Source organism: Gossypium hirsutum, chromosome A11, assembly GCF_007990345.1.
Source record: "Gossypium hirsutum isolate 1008001.06 chromosome A11, Gossypium_hirsutum_v2.1, whole genome shotgun sequence".
NCBI lineage: Eukaryota > Viridiplantae > Streptophyta > Magnoliopsida > Malvales > Malvaceae > Gossypium > Gossypium hirsutum.
In genome coordinates this window covers 61,729,417-61,746,657 of record NC_053434.1, presented here as the reverse complement: position 1 = coordinate 61,746,657, position 17,241 = coordinate 61,729,417, and the positions used below count along the sequence as shown (strand labels likewise).

General features: G+C 32.2%; 1 protein-coding gene across 3 annotated transcripts; it reads left to right on the top strand.

The window, feature by feature from the left end:
• Nucleotides 1-1,555: 1,555 nt before the first annotated feature.
• LOC107893171 (heptahelical transmembrane protein 4) lies at nt 1,556-7,828 on the top strand. Of its 3 annotated transcripts, none has more exons than XM_016818099.2 (5): nt 1,556-1,838; nt 1,954-2,043; nt 2,192-2,455; nt 3,096-3,390; nt 6,841-7,828. In XM_016818099.2, exons 3-5 carry the CDS (start codon nt 2,196-2,198, stop codon nt 7,492-7,494), a joined length of 1,209 nt encoding a protein of 402 aa, XP_016673588.1. In that variant the 5' UTR covers nt 1,556-1,838; nt 1,954-2,043; nt 2,192-2,195; the 3' UTR covers nt 7,495-7,828. The 3 variants fall into 3 exon arrangements, with proteins under 3 accessions (XP_016673588.1, XP_016673593.1, XP_016673600.1); XM_016818104.2 differs by having other exon boundaries at nt 1,573-1,838; nt 2,188-2,455; XM_016818111.2 differs by having other exon boundaries at nt 1,587-2,043; nt 2,188-2,455.
• The last annotated feature ends 9,413 nt before the right edge of the window (nt 7,829-17,241 follow it).

The following is a 17,241-nucleotide window of genomic DNA, read 5'->3' as shown; positions in this document are numbered from 1 at the left end:
ACATATCTCATTCCAAATCAACTATTGGAAAAAGTTGTCCATCTTAGCATTTTTTATTTTGGAGATTTTTTATTTTGGAGATTATTGCTAATATGTTCTTGCAAACATCCATTCACCAAATACTACAATTAGATGATTTGACTACTTAATCTTCCATTTATGCCCAAATCAACTAAAAAAGACACAAAACTCTGCTTATCAAATACCCTTAAACATGCCCTAACAAGGATGAGGCTATGTTGATATTGGGAGGGCTGCCGTAATTTTTTCTAATATATTAGAAATTTGTAAATTTAAATATGAGTTGTCCCTAAAATTCACCATTTAGTTAGAGTTGAGTTATAAGATTTAATCGAGTTGTGTTTCAATGTTTAAACCCTTATATTTATTTACTTTATTCTAAAGCCAACCCTAGTTGTGACACCTATATTTATTCACTTTATTCCACTAACTTCATAAAACATAGAACTTTAATCCCATCTTTATGAAAAATATATATTTATACATTTTAATAAATTTTATGTATTATTATCAAAAAATAAATTTAAATATATAATTTTAATTTTTATATATTTTTAGTTTTTTACAATTAGGATTAAATCGATAGAATGCGTGAAGATAAGAGTTAATTTGTTGATTTCTTTAGAATTAGAACCAAATTGATAGAATCTATAAACATTGGAGAGCTAAATTTATTATTAAGTCAATAAAAAAATCCCTATTATAAAAAAATTTAGCAGAGAAATGATCAAAATAGCAAATGTTGATAACATTAACGACAAGATAAAATTTTTTTGGAGCTAAATAACCAAAACATAAATGCTAATAATTGAAAGACTACTAGTTATAATTTATCCAAAATAGATAAATTTTGACTTGTTTCATCCATAGTGAGCAAAATTCAATTTGATTCGAAAAAATCGAATTTTGAGTTAATCGAGTCAACTTGAATAAGTAATTCGAGTTTCGAGTTCAAGTTAAGTTGAATTTTACAATTTAAATAACTCGAATAATTCAAATAACATATTGATGTAAATACTCCTTGATACCTGTCAACTTTAAAAATGAGCAAATTAGTGTTCTCTCACAACAAAAATTATAAAAAAAATTAAAATATTATACAAATTCCAAAATTTATATTTTTTAAAAAAATTATAAAAAAATTTAAAGAATATATAAAGAAAGTTCAAAATTTAAAATTTTTCTAAAATAATAATTTTGGTACCTAAGAAAATAAATTAATGATTCAAATTTATAATACTAAAATATTTTATTTTTTATTTTTTTGTTTTGAAATTTTTTTCAAATATATATAGTCAAATTTATGTGTTTTAATATGAAACTAATTATATTGTAATAAGATTTTAATTTGATATGTTCAATTATTTTAATTTAACTCGATTTAATTCAACTCGAATCAAATTTTATTTTACTCGACTTAACTTAAAAAATTTCAAATCAAATTAAAATAATAAAATAAAAATTACCAATTCAATTAACTCAACAATTATTCACTATTATTTAATCCAACGCTAAAAGCTATTTATTTGTCTAAAAAGAAATTAAAAATCCAGTCGAGTTGGCTCGATATTTTCTTTTTGTTACACCGAACTATTTGTTAAAAAAAGGAAAATCCAAAACCGTCACGCCACCAGACCACTATCAAACAAACAATCTTTCGGTATCTCCGCATCTCTTCAGCGAATCTGATCCTATTTCTTGAGTTTCATTTTGTTTTTCGTTCTTAGCTGTTAAGATGAGGCTTCCTTCTTCAATTTCTTAAAGGGAAGCCTTGTTCTTTTCTTGGAACGTGACTTTGTGTTGTGCTGATTTTAGAGGTTAGGTTTTCTCGTGCTTTCTTTCCCGTTTCTTTGTCTTGTTCTTGTTTACTATCATGACAGACTAACATTCCGGTGTTTTGTCCTCAACTTTTTATGTTTTGCTTTTATCAAGTCCTCCGCCCTAGAATTCTGTTTTTATAGAAGGATTCCCGTCTGGGTTTTCATTCTCAGTCCGTGATTCTTCAATTTCCTTCATTTTCAGGTACCCTTTTTCCTTCCTCTTTGTTGAATCTTTTTTCATGGTTGGATTGGATGAGGATTTAATTTTATTATAAAAGATATTTTTGGGTTACCTCTTTAAAATGAAAATTATGTTTTTTAGTTGATCAATTGTTTTTTGTTGAAGTTAGAAAGATGGGCAGCGTGGAACAAGTTTGTGAAGATTCAAACATGCCCACCGAAACAATGGAGCAGTGTAAAGTGAACTGTTCAAAGGAAGGGAAAGGGAAGAGGTTGTGGAAAAAGGTTAAGTATCAGCTGGTTGAGTACCACTCATTGCCTGGATATTTGAGGGACAATGAGTATATTTTGGGCCACTATAGATCAGAATGGCCAATGAAACAGGTTTTGCTTAGCATCTTCACAATTCACAACGAAACCTTGAACGTTTGGACGTAAGTTCCTTTGCTTGCTCACACTACTATCTCTTTTAATTTCTGCTAGATGTGAGCAAGTGACCTTAGAGTTACCTGTAAGGCTATCTTTGTTGAAAATTTTTCTTGTTTAAATGTTTAATACTGTAGTTGTCTATGAATAGGCTAGTTTTATAATTTTATTTCTTCATACCCTGAATGAAAAATGGTTCTGCAATTATATACCTTACTAAATGCTCTTTGTGCAGATCCTAAGTTCTCTACAGGTTTGAATAATTCTTGCTTTTCTTGTTTATGTGGGAATATTTAGTTGGTTTTATTTGTATCTTTTTTTTTTCCTTTTGGTTTCAAGAAGATTTACATTTATGTTGGGTAAAAGAAATGCTATATTTAACTTCTTCATGATTAGTTAGTTTTAGAACTTCTTCATGATTAGTTAGTTTTAGCCTTTCTGTTTAGCGCTGGTAAGAGAAAATTTAGAAATTTTGTATAGAAATTAATGTAAGCATGTGTCAATTGTGAATTATTTTCTTGACCTAACCAATTGAAGTGCAGTAGTCCTTGACTTCGTGTTTCTGAGAGGACTGCTGCTTTATCAGATCACTGATTATATATTGTTTCTTGTTCTATGATAAGTGAATATGGCTGTTACCTTTTACAGGCATTTGATTGGGTTCTTCATTTTCCTTGCCCTTACGATATACACTGCAATGAAGGTTCCGAAGGTTGTTGATTTTCACTCTCTGCAGCACATTCCTGATGTATTGAGAAAGGCTGATTTACACAAACTGCGTTCAGAATTAATGACATGCCTGCCTTCCTTACCAAATATGCCCGGTTTGCACAAACTTCGGGAGGAGTTACTGTTGCTCTCAGGTTGGCATGTCAGGGAACTTCTGTATAATTGTTTACCTGAGCGTTTCTTTTCTGGAAATCACACCGATGTTTGTGTTTTGGTAATGCTCCTTATCCTTCATAAGCTATTTCATAAATCTTGAAAATTTTCCTATTTGAGAACTTATATCCTTCAGCTTTCTCTTGAACATGTTTCTTTGTGTGTGTGTGTGTTTTTTTTTTTTTAACTTGGCTGATATTACTTTTTATTATTCTGATGTATTATTAAATGTTAAATTGTGTGGCATTTAAAATGTTTCTTATGGGGACGCATTTGTTATCTCCATCTGGTTTATATATATATGCTTTTCAGCTATTGACTACTCTGCTGGATTTACTTGCAAATATAAGAAGAGGAAATAAAAGGAGTGGATTTGTTAGGATACAACCTATATATTACACAAGTCTGAATTTAGTTTACATCGTTTGAAGTTAATTGGGAGATGTTCAGTAGACAGTCCATAAATTTATTAGTTAGTACTGAATCTTACTATTATTCTACAATTGGTATGAGACAATAGACAACAGAGGATTGATACATTATATCTATAGAGACTAAGAATCCGAGTTTGTTTTAAGGTTTAAAGGGTCCAGCAAATTGTTTTTAAGTTAATTAGTTTCGAAATCTTTCAAAGACTTTACTGTTGAGGAAATGAATCAAGAAAATGAGTACCCTTTTTAGCTGATGAGTGGTTCAGTCGATTTTTCCAGAATTTATCTGATATCCCATTAATTGGATTTCTGATGGTGAATTATAGAAATGAAGAAAGCCTTAAATTATTCTGTAATAGAGAACTCTGGATTTTATGGGTTAGTGAATATCATAAATTTTAGAATAAGAAAAGCCTCCAGGTAAGAAAGGAATAGTTGGGTTGCTGCCTTGCTGGGAAAGGGGCTACTCTTGTCCCTTACAGCGTCAGGTGCAAGGTGTAAAAAAAAAAAGCAGTAGCTCGAGTGAAGTGAAGTGCAATATGTATATCTGTGCGTTTTTCTGTGTCTATATATATAGCATAAGATATATGATAAACTCTAAAGTGTGATCTATATCTACAGAACATGCAATTCTTTTATTGGTCAATATACATGATTTACTTATGGTTCATGTCTGTTGTTTAATGCACGAATTTTGATAAGGATACTAACCCTTTCTTATTGGTAAAGGTATATCTAATGAAAAAAGTGAAAATTAAATTAAATTAAAGAGAACTTATATGAGGCGGATGCTTTTTATTCCTATTGCCTTGCAAAAAAGGTGTGTGCCTGGTTAAATGGGCATTGCCTGGAGGGTTTGAGGCTATTCTGTTGTCTAGTGCTAAGGCGCACAGCTCAGGTGTGCCTAGGCGCATGCCCTGACAACATTGAGGCTTCGTTTGTTTCACTAAAAATGATTTTTGAAAAATGATTTTTAGAAAATGATTTACTTTTCTGGAAAAGCTAATGTTTTTTGATGTTCGGATGAATCTGTGCAAAATATTTTCTGTTGTTTGGTAGATTTCTTAAAAATATTTTATAAAAGTTGTTTTCCCTTAAAAATATTTTATAAAAGTTGTTTTCAATTAAATAAACATACATTTGAGATTTTATTATTTTTTCATTGTTTAATTGAATTTATTTTTATATATAATTTAATATTTTATATTGTTTTTGCATATATTAAAAATATTATGTTAAATTTAGATTTATTATAACGTCATTTTCTAATTACATGACTACTAAGTGAGCATTTTTTATTTAAAAATGTGACATCAACAAAATTGATTAAAAAAAATTAACGATGTCAATAATTGAACTTGATTTTCAAATTTAAAAAGTAAAGGGGTTAAATTTTTGAAAATAAAAGTACAAAGATTAAATTACAAATTTGTGTAGTGTAAATAGACTTATGACATATTTTAACTATTATATACAAAACATTTATTATTAATATATTTATAATTGTAATAAATATTTATTATTAAAATATTAATATTGAATATTTTCAATAATATGTGAATAATATTATTTAAAATTATTATTTTTAAAATTTATTATTAAAATAAAATTGAAATATTAATTAATTTATTAAAGTAATAAATTATATTTATTATATTAATAATTTATTATATGACTAAATATAAATAATTAAATATGTATGTTAAATAATACTAAAAAATATAATATTTTAAATATTCTTAAAAATAAAAATAAAAATAAAATTTATTATCAATATAATAATATTAAGTCTGATTTAAGTTAATTTTTATATAAAAATAAAATTATCTATAGATGAGCTCTTTTTCGAAAAATGACTTATCCTTTTGATAAGGGTAACTCATTTTACAGGAAAAATAACTTATTTTACCTTGATCAGTAAGTAATTTTCAATTGACCAAATTATTTTATGTGAAATAAACACAGAAAAATATAGAAAATATTTTTAGTAAAACCTTTTACATTTAAACAAACGGACTGTGAAACTTGTTTCTGAGGCAAAGAATCCATAAAGATTGCTTTTCCTCTGTCCTATTGTTGTCAGTGTAGTTTTGCGTCAAGGAATTATAATCCCAAGACCTATCCATAAAGTTTTAGTATTATGGGTCAATAAATGTGAAGAACCCAAAGACCTGTGGGCATCAAATAGGTCTTTCTGTTAGTATACTTTCCGCTGAAAATTTTTACTCCAGAATCTTTATAAACAATTGAAGGCATATGATTATAGCCATAGGTGCTAAGTTATAAAGTTGATATCTACTGTGTTGACATGATTCAGTGAAGGCTTCTCTTATAAGCAAAAACCATGGAAAGCTTAGTATTGTTATCCAGGGAAATCTTCTTTAAGCATATAACAACCTATATGGTTCATGTCTGTCTTGCAGATTTTTTTTCCCCGTAACTTACAATGTTTTAAACACAATATGCGGAACTTTAAATACGAAGTATGTAGTTTATTTTCCTAGGTCCTTGCAATGGGAAATCAACTGCCACGTGTGATAGTTCAAAAGTTTCTTTTAGTATATTCATGTTAATAGGATCTTACTGGGAGTGCACTTCAGAGTCTGAAAAATGAGAGGGTAGCGGTGCTTGAATCCTGTCACATTTTTTGCAGCTGCCAGTTTTAACCTTATGGATCCATAGTGGATATAGTTTTAAGATAAATGTGTATGCATGAACATTTCATGTCTTATCTTGGCTCCCTGGAAATTGTTATCCTCGATAATTTTGGAAAGTTAAGCGGTGATAGCAGTAATGTTGTTAGTTACTGTTAGTTGCAGGGTTAAAGAGGTAAAGCTGGTATGAGCAGTTGAGAAGGCTTAAGCTTCACTATATAAGCAGCCCTTAGCTCTATCAGAAAAGTAGTTTTTTGTGAATGAAAAGAATCAATCAGATGTTTTTCCTAATTCTTTGATTTCTTTCTTAGTCTTATTACGGTGGTTTTCTATGACGTAGTGATATCTATTCTTTTAATACCAATGGTTGCACTATGCATGTGGGAGCTTCATGCAGCTAATACATTTTATTCTTTCTAATCGCAGCAAAGTGTGAAGGAGGATGTGGCAAACATAATAGCACCCCTGATGGTGAGACCGATAACACGGTGGCCTTTCTTTGCCTTCTTGGGTGGTGCAATGTTCTGCTTGCTGGCTAGCAGCACATGCCACCTTCTCTCTTGCCACTCTGAGCGCCTATCATATATCATGCTCAGGCTAGACTATGCTGGGATCGCGGCTCTCATATCTACTTCCTTCTATCCTCCGGTGTATTACTCCTTCATGTGCGATCCATTCTTTTGCAACCTCTATTTGGGATTCATAACCATCTTGGGTGTCGCAACGATCTTAGTTTCCTTGTTGCCAGTCTTTCAGAATCCCGAGTTTCGCAGCATCCGTGCATCCCTCTTCTTTGGCATGGGCATGTCAGGAATAGCACCCATTCTTCACAAGCTCATCTTGTTCTGTCACCAGCCTGAGGCACTTCACACAACCGGGTATGAGGTTTTGATGGGCCTTTTTTATGGCATTGGAGCTTTGGTCTATGCGACAAGGATACCGGAACGGTGGATGCCCGGGAAGTTCGACATTGCTGGGCACAGCCACCAGCTTTTTCACATCTTGGTCGTTGCAGGGGCATACACTCATTACCGTGCAGGACTGGTTTATCTCAAATGGCGGGATCTAAATGGATGTTAAAGTGAAACTAGAGAGGAGTCGATTACTGAAAGAAGTAGCTAAAAATTATCTGCGGTTGAATTTATGATCAACCCATTGTCAGTCAAGTGTATATTCTTCATTAAATCAGTCTTACAGCTCTAAGAACCATTAGCTTTCAGCCTTAGTTTATGTTCTAAACATGCAAATACTTGTAACAATGTGGCAGAGACAAGAACTAAATGTTTTAGAGGTTTTAACTTCTATGCATTAATATGCACAGCTTGTATACTTGTAATGGGGGGTGGATGATAAATGGCAGAGAATAGCCTGTAAAATTTGACTTACAACACTATGTATAACTTATTTTTGCTTAGGTCTCTTTTCTGTTTTCTTCTTTAGGAAAGAACAGCCAAGATTGCTGGTAAAAATTAGAGCATTTTTAAGTTAAAAATGTTACTTTAATCGAATATTAATTTAATTAAAGGTTTAACTTTTTCAAAAATTAAAATAAGAAATATTGCTGCAAGTGTATTCATATCTTTGGGTAAATTATAGTAGAGGTCACTTAACTATGGCTTTTTCCCTTTTAGTCCCTTATCTATGCAAAGTTAAAAAAATATTACTCAATTATTAGTAAATTATCCTTTTGGTCACCTAATTATTGAAAGTTACAAAATAGTCATTCAACTATTCAACTTTGTCTTTTTTTTTTATCACCGCTAAGATAAAAATAGAAACACCAAAAAATTAAAACATCAAAAAATTCAAAATAATTGGATAACACCATCCATACACAATAACAATTCCATACATAATAAGACTATAAGAGAGCTTCTTCATACCATACATAGAACATATTCATCAATCATAAAAACAATATTAGCTCCAAAAACACTTACAAATTTACTCTCAGTATCTGATAAATACAATAATAACATAATGTTGACAACAAATCTAATAGCAACTTTCATACGACTAATTCATTAATTACAAAAACCAAGACTTAATTGATTAACTTAATTGTACAGACTTCGCAAGTCGTTGGGATGATTTCGAGGGAATTAGGAATGAGCAGATTTTGACAATGTTGTTTTTGAATGATTTTTAACAAAGAAACTATAGAACTTATACAAGTGAGAAAGGGGATCGACCAACTTAAGTTTGTCTAAACTTGACATCTATAGTCTTCAACTTCCATGACTTACAAAATGCTTAAACTCAACATCTATAGGAGTTGAGTTTCTTCTTCATCACGTCAAACCTTATCCATAACAGCCAAGTCTAAAATCCCTTTTACACCAATTTTATTGTTCTTCTAAATTTCTCTCTAAATTTCTCAAAAAAGTTCTCAAAGCTCTCTAATTTTTTTATTTGTCTGAATTAATATTATTTTTATATAATTTCGAAGATATTTGATCGTGTTAGCAATGACCCGACAATTAATTCGTCTCGATGATAAACATATCTCCGTCGACTAAATGCAAATGGTAAGGGTTAATTTCATTTTTTTAATATTATTTAATTTTTTTATTTCATTTTTTAATAATTTTTATAAATTCTTTTCTAATGGCCGGTAGATCTAGTGTTATAATGTTTTATTCGTAATTTACCTGGTCTTTTAGAGTGTTACAATGTATTATTCATAATCTACCTGGTTCTCCATCACCGTTGATTGAAAATTACTTGAGGGGAGTGGGTTTTTGGCACGTGGCCAATATAGGTCGTGTAACAGCCCATTTTTAGTCAAATCAGAATAGTGGTTTCAGGACCACAAATTCGAAGTTGAAATAATTACTTTATTACTATTTTAATGTTTATAGCACAATAAAATGATTGTGTACAAATTTCGTTAAGAAATTTTATCGTTTGAATGCTTAATTTGATAAAAAGGACTAAATCGCGTAAAGTGAAAAAGTGGAGTTCTATTATCTAAAGGTGTCTAGTAGCTATGAAATATTAAAGTGGAGGTCCTTATGTGGCAATTAGACCAATTTTAATGGTAATGGACATTTATGGATATATATTAAGTGATTTTAATGGTTTATTAATAAGGGTAAATATGTAATTTGGTAATTAAGTTAATTTAAATAAAAACAAAAAATTGTATCATCCATTAGTCATCTTTTTTTACCGAAATTTGAAGATATGAAAAGCCATTGTTAGGGTTTTTATTCGGTCAAGCTTCCATTGTCTATTAAGGTATGATTTTTGTCTCGTTTTTAATGATTTATGTCTTTGAGATCGTTGCAGCTTAATCTAGCTAGCCTAGGGACTAATTTGAAAAATTCTTAAAGGTTTAGGGTTTTTCCATTGATGAATCTATGTGTATTTTGATGTTTGATGATAGAAAATGTATGCTTGTTGTTAGGTAAACAACATTTGTAAAGTGATAATAGAAAATGTATGCTTGTTGTTAGATAAACAACATTTGTAAAGTGACTTTTGACAAAATTGTCATTTAGGGATTTAATTGAGAAATGTTAAAATTTTGTGGTTAAATTGTGAAATAAATGAAAAATATGGGCTGCTAGGGACATAATTGAAATTCGGCTAGCATAGGTATATGTTGAATTGCATGAATTTGTGTTTTTTATGATATAAGGACTATTGTAAAAATGTTGAAATATTAGGGGAAAAAGTGTAAAGTTGCCTAGTTGTGTATTTTGAACTAAATTAAATAGAATGATAATTAAATAAGTTAATTTTGATTATATTTAGATCAATAAAAGCGAAATTCAGATTTAGATCGGGGGAAAAATAAGATTTTCGACTAGTCGATCCGATCCGTCGCTAGCGATCAAAGTAAGTTCATATGTAATAAGCACTGTTATAATTGTGTTTTAAATGCTTTATTATTGCATAAATTTTGTATACGACTTTGTGGACATATTCGATGACGATTCGACAAATGTGAAATCCTGGTTGAATCTTAGGAATAGATTAGGATACGAATGACATGTCATTAGGGGTTATGTGATTGGGTGCTGGTCCGTACGTCCCACCGGTGGCCAATTCTTGTCAGCTTGTGTGAGCAGCACAGTGTAGCTCCGTCATGACCGTCAGCTTGTGTGAGTAGACTCGTTGATAGCTCGAGAGTGAGCATTATATGTGATATGAGTTGTGATAGCTTTGGCTATGTATGTGGCACTTAGGGTGCGAGTTTCCCGGGTATCCGATAGTATTCTGAATGGTTCAATGGGTATATTGAAGATATGAAATGGTGAGAAATATATATGTATCAGTACAGGTATGTATGGAAACTATATAAGCATTGAATTTATGGAAGTGGTGAGTTCATGGTTAACTATGTGTTTGAGTATATGATAACATTGTGATTAAATGTTTTGTACTATGTTATGCTCATATTATTGAATGGAAATTGAATGATGAGATTTGCTTATTATTTCAAAGGAGCTTACTAAGTTTTATAGCTTAGATTTGTAACACCCCAAACCTAGCCCAGACGTTATGACCGAATCCGACATGTCACATCGAAGCGTTCAAAACATTTTATATTGTTGATCCAGAAAAACTTACTTAGTGTTTTAAAAGATAATTTCATTATAGGTTAAAGTGAATGGAAGCTGTGCACCAGGTAGGAAACCGGAAAAGAGGTGGCGAGTCCATCAGACTGCTTAAGTACCAAGTTCCCTTCGGATCCAATCCTAGACATGCATACCACCATTGCCACACCTTAACGTCATGGATATTTCTAGGAAATCGATTTGATTAAGTCATTTTTAGGAAAAAGTGATTAATTTTGGAAAATACTTTCATTGCGGAAGCTTTGCTTGTTGTCGTGTTATTTTGAAATCAATTGTTGTTTTTGAAAACGCGCCCTAAAGCTATCCAATTTCAACAGTTAAAATAAGTAATACCTATCTTAGTAATACATATTAAAACCATCAAAAATAATTAAGCGGCCTTATTACATTTAAAAACCCAAAACTTCAAACGTAAATAAAAGGATGTCCAGTTCACCAAAAGAAAATCAAACTTTCAGAACGGGTGGCCACTCCGAATTCCCTCACAGCTCCAAGCCCACTACGGTTGGGGATTACCTGCGTGGATGAAAATAAAAGGGGTGAAAACTCAGTGTGTAAATTAACCCAACCATAACCTACATCAGCTCAAACTACAGAAATAGAATAAGTTGGCCTTAGTCCAGAACAGAATTCAGAATAAAGCCCATAGGCCCATAACAGAACAGAACAGATATTACATGTTTATGCAGAAACCCAACCCAGATTCATCCATAACACCCCCGTACCAGCCTTACACCATGTGGGGAGACTACTCGACCTACCCAACCGCTACACACCACAGAAATCGTAGCGAAGCTGCCAGATATTGTGACGAAGTCACCAGATACAGATATTGTGGCAGAGCCACCAAAACAGATATATGTGACAGAGCCACCAGATCAGATAATTGTGGCATAGCCACCAGGACAGATATATGTGGCAGAGCCACCAGATCAGATAATTGTGGCATAACCACCAGGACGCTTCCTCCATAGTATAACCCAAGTCCCCATGCAACAGATATATAATTATGGCATACATCATACAAAATCAGATCATCATGCTTTTCAGTCAAAAGTAACTCTAGGGGTATAATGGTAATTTTGCATACATAGGGGTATTCAAGTAATTTAACTATTCTTAAGGTTTTCATACATAACATAGCCATTTACGTACGATCAGAAACACTTACCGCGTTTTCTTACCAATTTGGGCCCGTTGGCCCATTATCCCGTTTCTGGCCCATTAAGCCCAAAAATATCGAAATGCACAGAATCGCACACTCTGCAGTCTTATCACTTTAATTTACCATATTCATCAAACTATTAATCTCATGAGCATTCACACACTCGCAAGATCTCAAAATACCGGCTTTTCGGCATTTCGGCTTGTGCCGATCTAGTCTATAAGAGGGTGTTAGTTACACACCTGTTTCCGACGATATGCTGACGAGATCCACACACGAACCGCCTACAATTGGATTACTAACACGTTAATCTAACTATTCAAATACGAACTACGTATTAACCCCTTACAATATTCGGCCAACCACACCTACAGATCAGAGTAAGCTTATAAGAAATCAATAAACAACTCATTAACAAATTTTTGTTAGTGTTTACCACATAATCATAATTTCACTGCAAGCTGTCTTCCTGAGCAACAGTCACTGAATTATTTATAACTGGAGCTAAGAAACTCCAAATCAAGTGTCATTAATTTTCCCTGAAAATAGACTCATATATCTTCTATCCATAAAATTTTCAGAATTTTTGGTTTAGCCAATCAATACCAGATTTTTCTCAAAGTTTCCCATGTTTCACTATTTGACTACTCTGACCACTCTTCATTACGAATCAAATTTCTCATTGTACAGAATTCAAAATATGTTCTTGTTTATTTCATTAGAAACTAGACTCAATAAGCTTTAATTACATAATTTTTTCAGCTTCTAATTCATCTCCCACAATTTATGGTGATTTTCCAAAGTCACGTTACTACTGCTGTCCCAAGCAGATTTATTACCAAATCACTCTTTCACACATACCTTGCATGCATGTTATTTAAACATGTATATCACCAATCAATCATCACATATCTATGATTTTACTTAAGTATAATCTCCATTTCATCATTTTAAAGCACAACATGTTAGCCGATTTTTCCCTTTAGCATCTAAGGCACATGCATGCTCATTTGTTTGGCTCAACTTCACCTATCTTCCATTTTTCATCAAAAGAACATGAAACAACAACCATTTCCTTCATTTTAATTCATGACTAAATGCTCACAACACAACTAAAAACCAAAATATGCTTCAAGAGTTAAGGTAGAATCAAGAAGAACTCATGAACCTCAAAATAGAAGCAAGGTACCAAGAACTTACCTTCAATTCTCCTCCTCCTAGTGACCGAATACTCAAGAGCTTTCTCCTCTTCTTTCTCTTCTCTAACTTTCGGCTATGATGAACAAAACTTTGTTCTTTTCATCCTTTTGTTATTTTATTACCCAAAATTTTATGACACAAAATAACCTATATTATTTGTGCCATACCTATGCCATAATGTCAATAAAAAAAATGCCCATAATGCTTATCATGCCCATCATGGAACATTTACCTAACCCATTATCAATTTTTTTATCAATTTGTACCATAAATTATGGATATCAAGTGCACATATTGTCTTCAACAACATGATGGCCGGCCACTTCTTGTAAAATGGGAGGTTTGACATGCGAATCCTCCTATTTTGCACTACTATTTATTTAGCCACTACAAATTAGCCTATAGCATTTTCAAACATTTTCACATAGGTCCTATTTCATAATTTCACTCACAAATGACAAAATCAAAGCATGAAATTTTGCCAACATTCACAGAATTCCCGAAAATTGGGGCGTTACAAGATTATTTATTTTCTTGTGTTTTATAGTGAAATCAAAGCTAGCTCAGATTCGAGAATCTTCAGAGACCTCATCACACTATCAAGTTATCACTTTGGTACTTTTGAGTTTATGTTTCGGTTATATGGCATGTATAGGAGTTATGGTCATTTTGGTATATGTTAGTAATGGTTTTAGCCATTTGAGTTGGCTTGTAATGGATGAATGGTTTGTAATGTGTGTAACCATGTGAGTTGGCTTATTTTGGTATGTTGATAATATTTGTATATATGTGCAATTGCCCTTTTTTTTCATATGGTTGATAATAACTATGTGATGTGTATTATGAATTGGTAAATTAAGTACCATATTTTTGAAATTTGGAGATTTGGAATGTCTATGACTTTAGGACAATTCATAATTGAAAATGACCATTTAGATGATTTGAGAATGTGAAATTAGCATGAAATTGAATGGCATATTGTGGTATTTATGTGACTTGTATTGTTGATATTGAAATAACATGAAATATACTTAGTTTAGAAGAGTTTGAATGCCATTTGAAGATGTGAATATGTGCCATTTGGGTTTGGTATAGGTGTATACAAATTTGGATGGCAAGATACCTTGGTAAATAGCCTATTTTTGTCTACACGGGCAGAGACAGGGGTGTTTGTGTTAGCCATGTATGACACACGGTCAGGTTACATGGTCGTGTGTCCCCTGGTGTTGAATTAAAAACCAAGTCAGTATACTTCACACGGCCTAGCACACGGGCGTGTGACTTGGCCATGTGGCATAAGTCAGTATACCCTACAAGTTCAGCACGGCCTAGTACACGGCTTGGCACACGGGTGTGTGTAGCCATTTCGAAGGGCACATGGGCTGATCACACAGGCGTGTGGTTGGCTGTGTGACCCAAATCAGAGAGTTACACGGGGTAGGACACGGGCTTGGACACGGCCATGTGATCCCATTTTGAATGTTCATATGGCCAGTGACATGGGCGTGTCTTTGTATTTTGTAAAATTTTTTAAGTTTTTCTAAAATTTTCTTGAGTTATTGGTTTAGTCTCGAACCACTTCAAATGCATGTTTAGGCCCTCGTAGGCTCGTATTAGGGACAATGTGATGATGTTGAATGATAATTACATGGAATTTGTAAATGTATGTTTAATTGTTTAATAAGTCCTAGTAATACTCCGTAACCCTATTTCGATATTGAATACGGGTGAGGGGTGTTACATTTATTGGTATCAGAGCTACAGTTTAGTTGATTCTAGGATTAACGTAGTGTATGTGAGAGTCTAGCTATATATACCATATATAATTTGTGATAGTGTGATATCTCATGATAGTTTAAAATGTGTTTTTATATAGTAAATGGATCCCAATCGAGTTGCAGCTAATGATGTAGAAAGTAATGCACCAGCCTCTATTTACGGGGTAGCGCAATCTGAGCCGAGACCCGTATCGAGTAGTCAGGGAGGAGAGGCCAAAGAAGCCTTGTAACACCCCTATCTCGTAACCGTTGTCGGAATAGGAAAGGGGTATTACCAGACTTGTAACTCATGTCAGAACAGTAAAATTTTAAACTTTTTCTTGAAATAAAGATCATTCATTTAGATAAATGCTAAATACAGCCAGGGATAAAATTAAACTTCTATAAGTACACATTCAAAGGATGCCATTTTCGCATGGCTTATATACATTAACCAGAATATTATTCTGCTACTAGTCTATTCTATACATGCCATAAAATAATCCAAAACATAGCAGTACCAAACAGTGGATAGTGATAGTGTGACGAGTTGTTGACGATTCCCGAGCAAAGGCCAAATTTGACAATCTAAAACAGAGAAACGTAACAACAGAGTAAGCTTTCAAGGCTTAGTAAGTCTTATGTAAAACAATTAACTTTGCTGGAGTAAATACATTTATAACTTACACAAAATCCAAGTGAAGTCTCGATGGGCTTAATAAGCCTACACAAGTACATAATACATACCTGGCCAACTTAATGTGCTGAACATCCGTAATTGTTGATTTATTACTAAGTCGCTTAAGATTAGGCCTTACACAAATCACGTTTTGAAATGTCAAGATATATCACCATTCGGTCAAATAGATTAAACCCTATGTATGCACATGTAATTCATCTATTTCATCCAAATTTAAGAGTATATACCCCTTCGCATTTAAAAAAAACATCAATGGTATTTTTGTTTAGTTTAATCAGTCGAACTAAAACATAACACTATAATCACATTCGGTTTCCATATTTGGAAACACATATTCATGTTTTCATATTACATAAACAATTTGATAGAGTCAATACTCGCTGAATATAACTTATAACCATCTCATAAGTGATTCCCCAAGTACATTTGTAATACAAACGAAATTGAATTCACATAGCAAGTAAGTATCACTTACCATATACTTAACCTTTGTACACTTACCGTTTCCATAGTTACCAATTACCAATTCAATCTTTCAATACCTCTAACCACTTAATCATATGCACTCATTTCGTGCACATACATAAATGTATATATGTATTTAGGAGCTTAGTTCTTTAGTTCATATTCACATTAATATTTCAAATAAAACATAACACTATAATCACATGTTACCACATTTCACACAAACTATCACCATTGTAATTCATTAACCTCATTCGAATATAAGCATATAGCGTATACCTTAACTTCATGTCCTAATATCATTCGACTTTAATACATATTTATATATATATCTATATATATCCCTTTCAATAAACTTCCAACTAAATAAGAAAATACACACATGACTTACATTCTTCTCATGACAACCATTCGGCTAAACAACATATAAGTCACTACACCTTCAATTTATAAAACTATCAACACATATTACATATACATTGCTTACGTTTATAAAATAGCCATTCGGATAACTTGCACACATTTAAATTTTAGCCATTTTGGCCTCACCACCTATATATTTATCTTGTGCATCAATTCAGCAATAGCTTATAAGCAACTCAATTAGTTTCATCAATGTTTACAACAAAATCACAGATTCACCACAAGCTGTTTTCTTGAGCAACAATCATTAGATTATTTGTAACTGGAGCTACGAAACTCCAAATGAAGTGCCATAAATTTTCCCCGAAAATAGACTCATATATCTTCTATCCATAAAATTTTCATGATTTTTGGTTTGGCCAATCAAAACCAGAATTTTCTTAAAGTTTCCCCTATTTCACTGATCGACTATACTGACCACTCTTCACTACGAATCAAATTTCTCATTGTACAGATTTCAAAATATGTTCTTGTTTATTTCATTTGAAACTAGACTCATTAAGGAGTCTAAGAATATAAATTTTATATTAT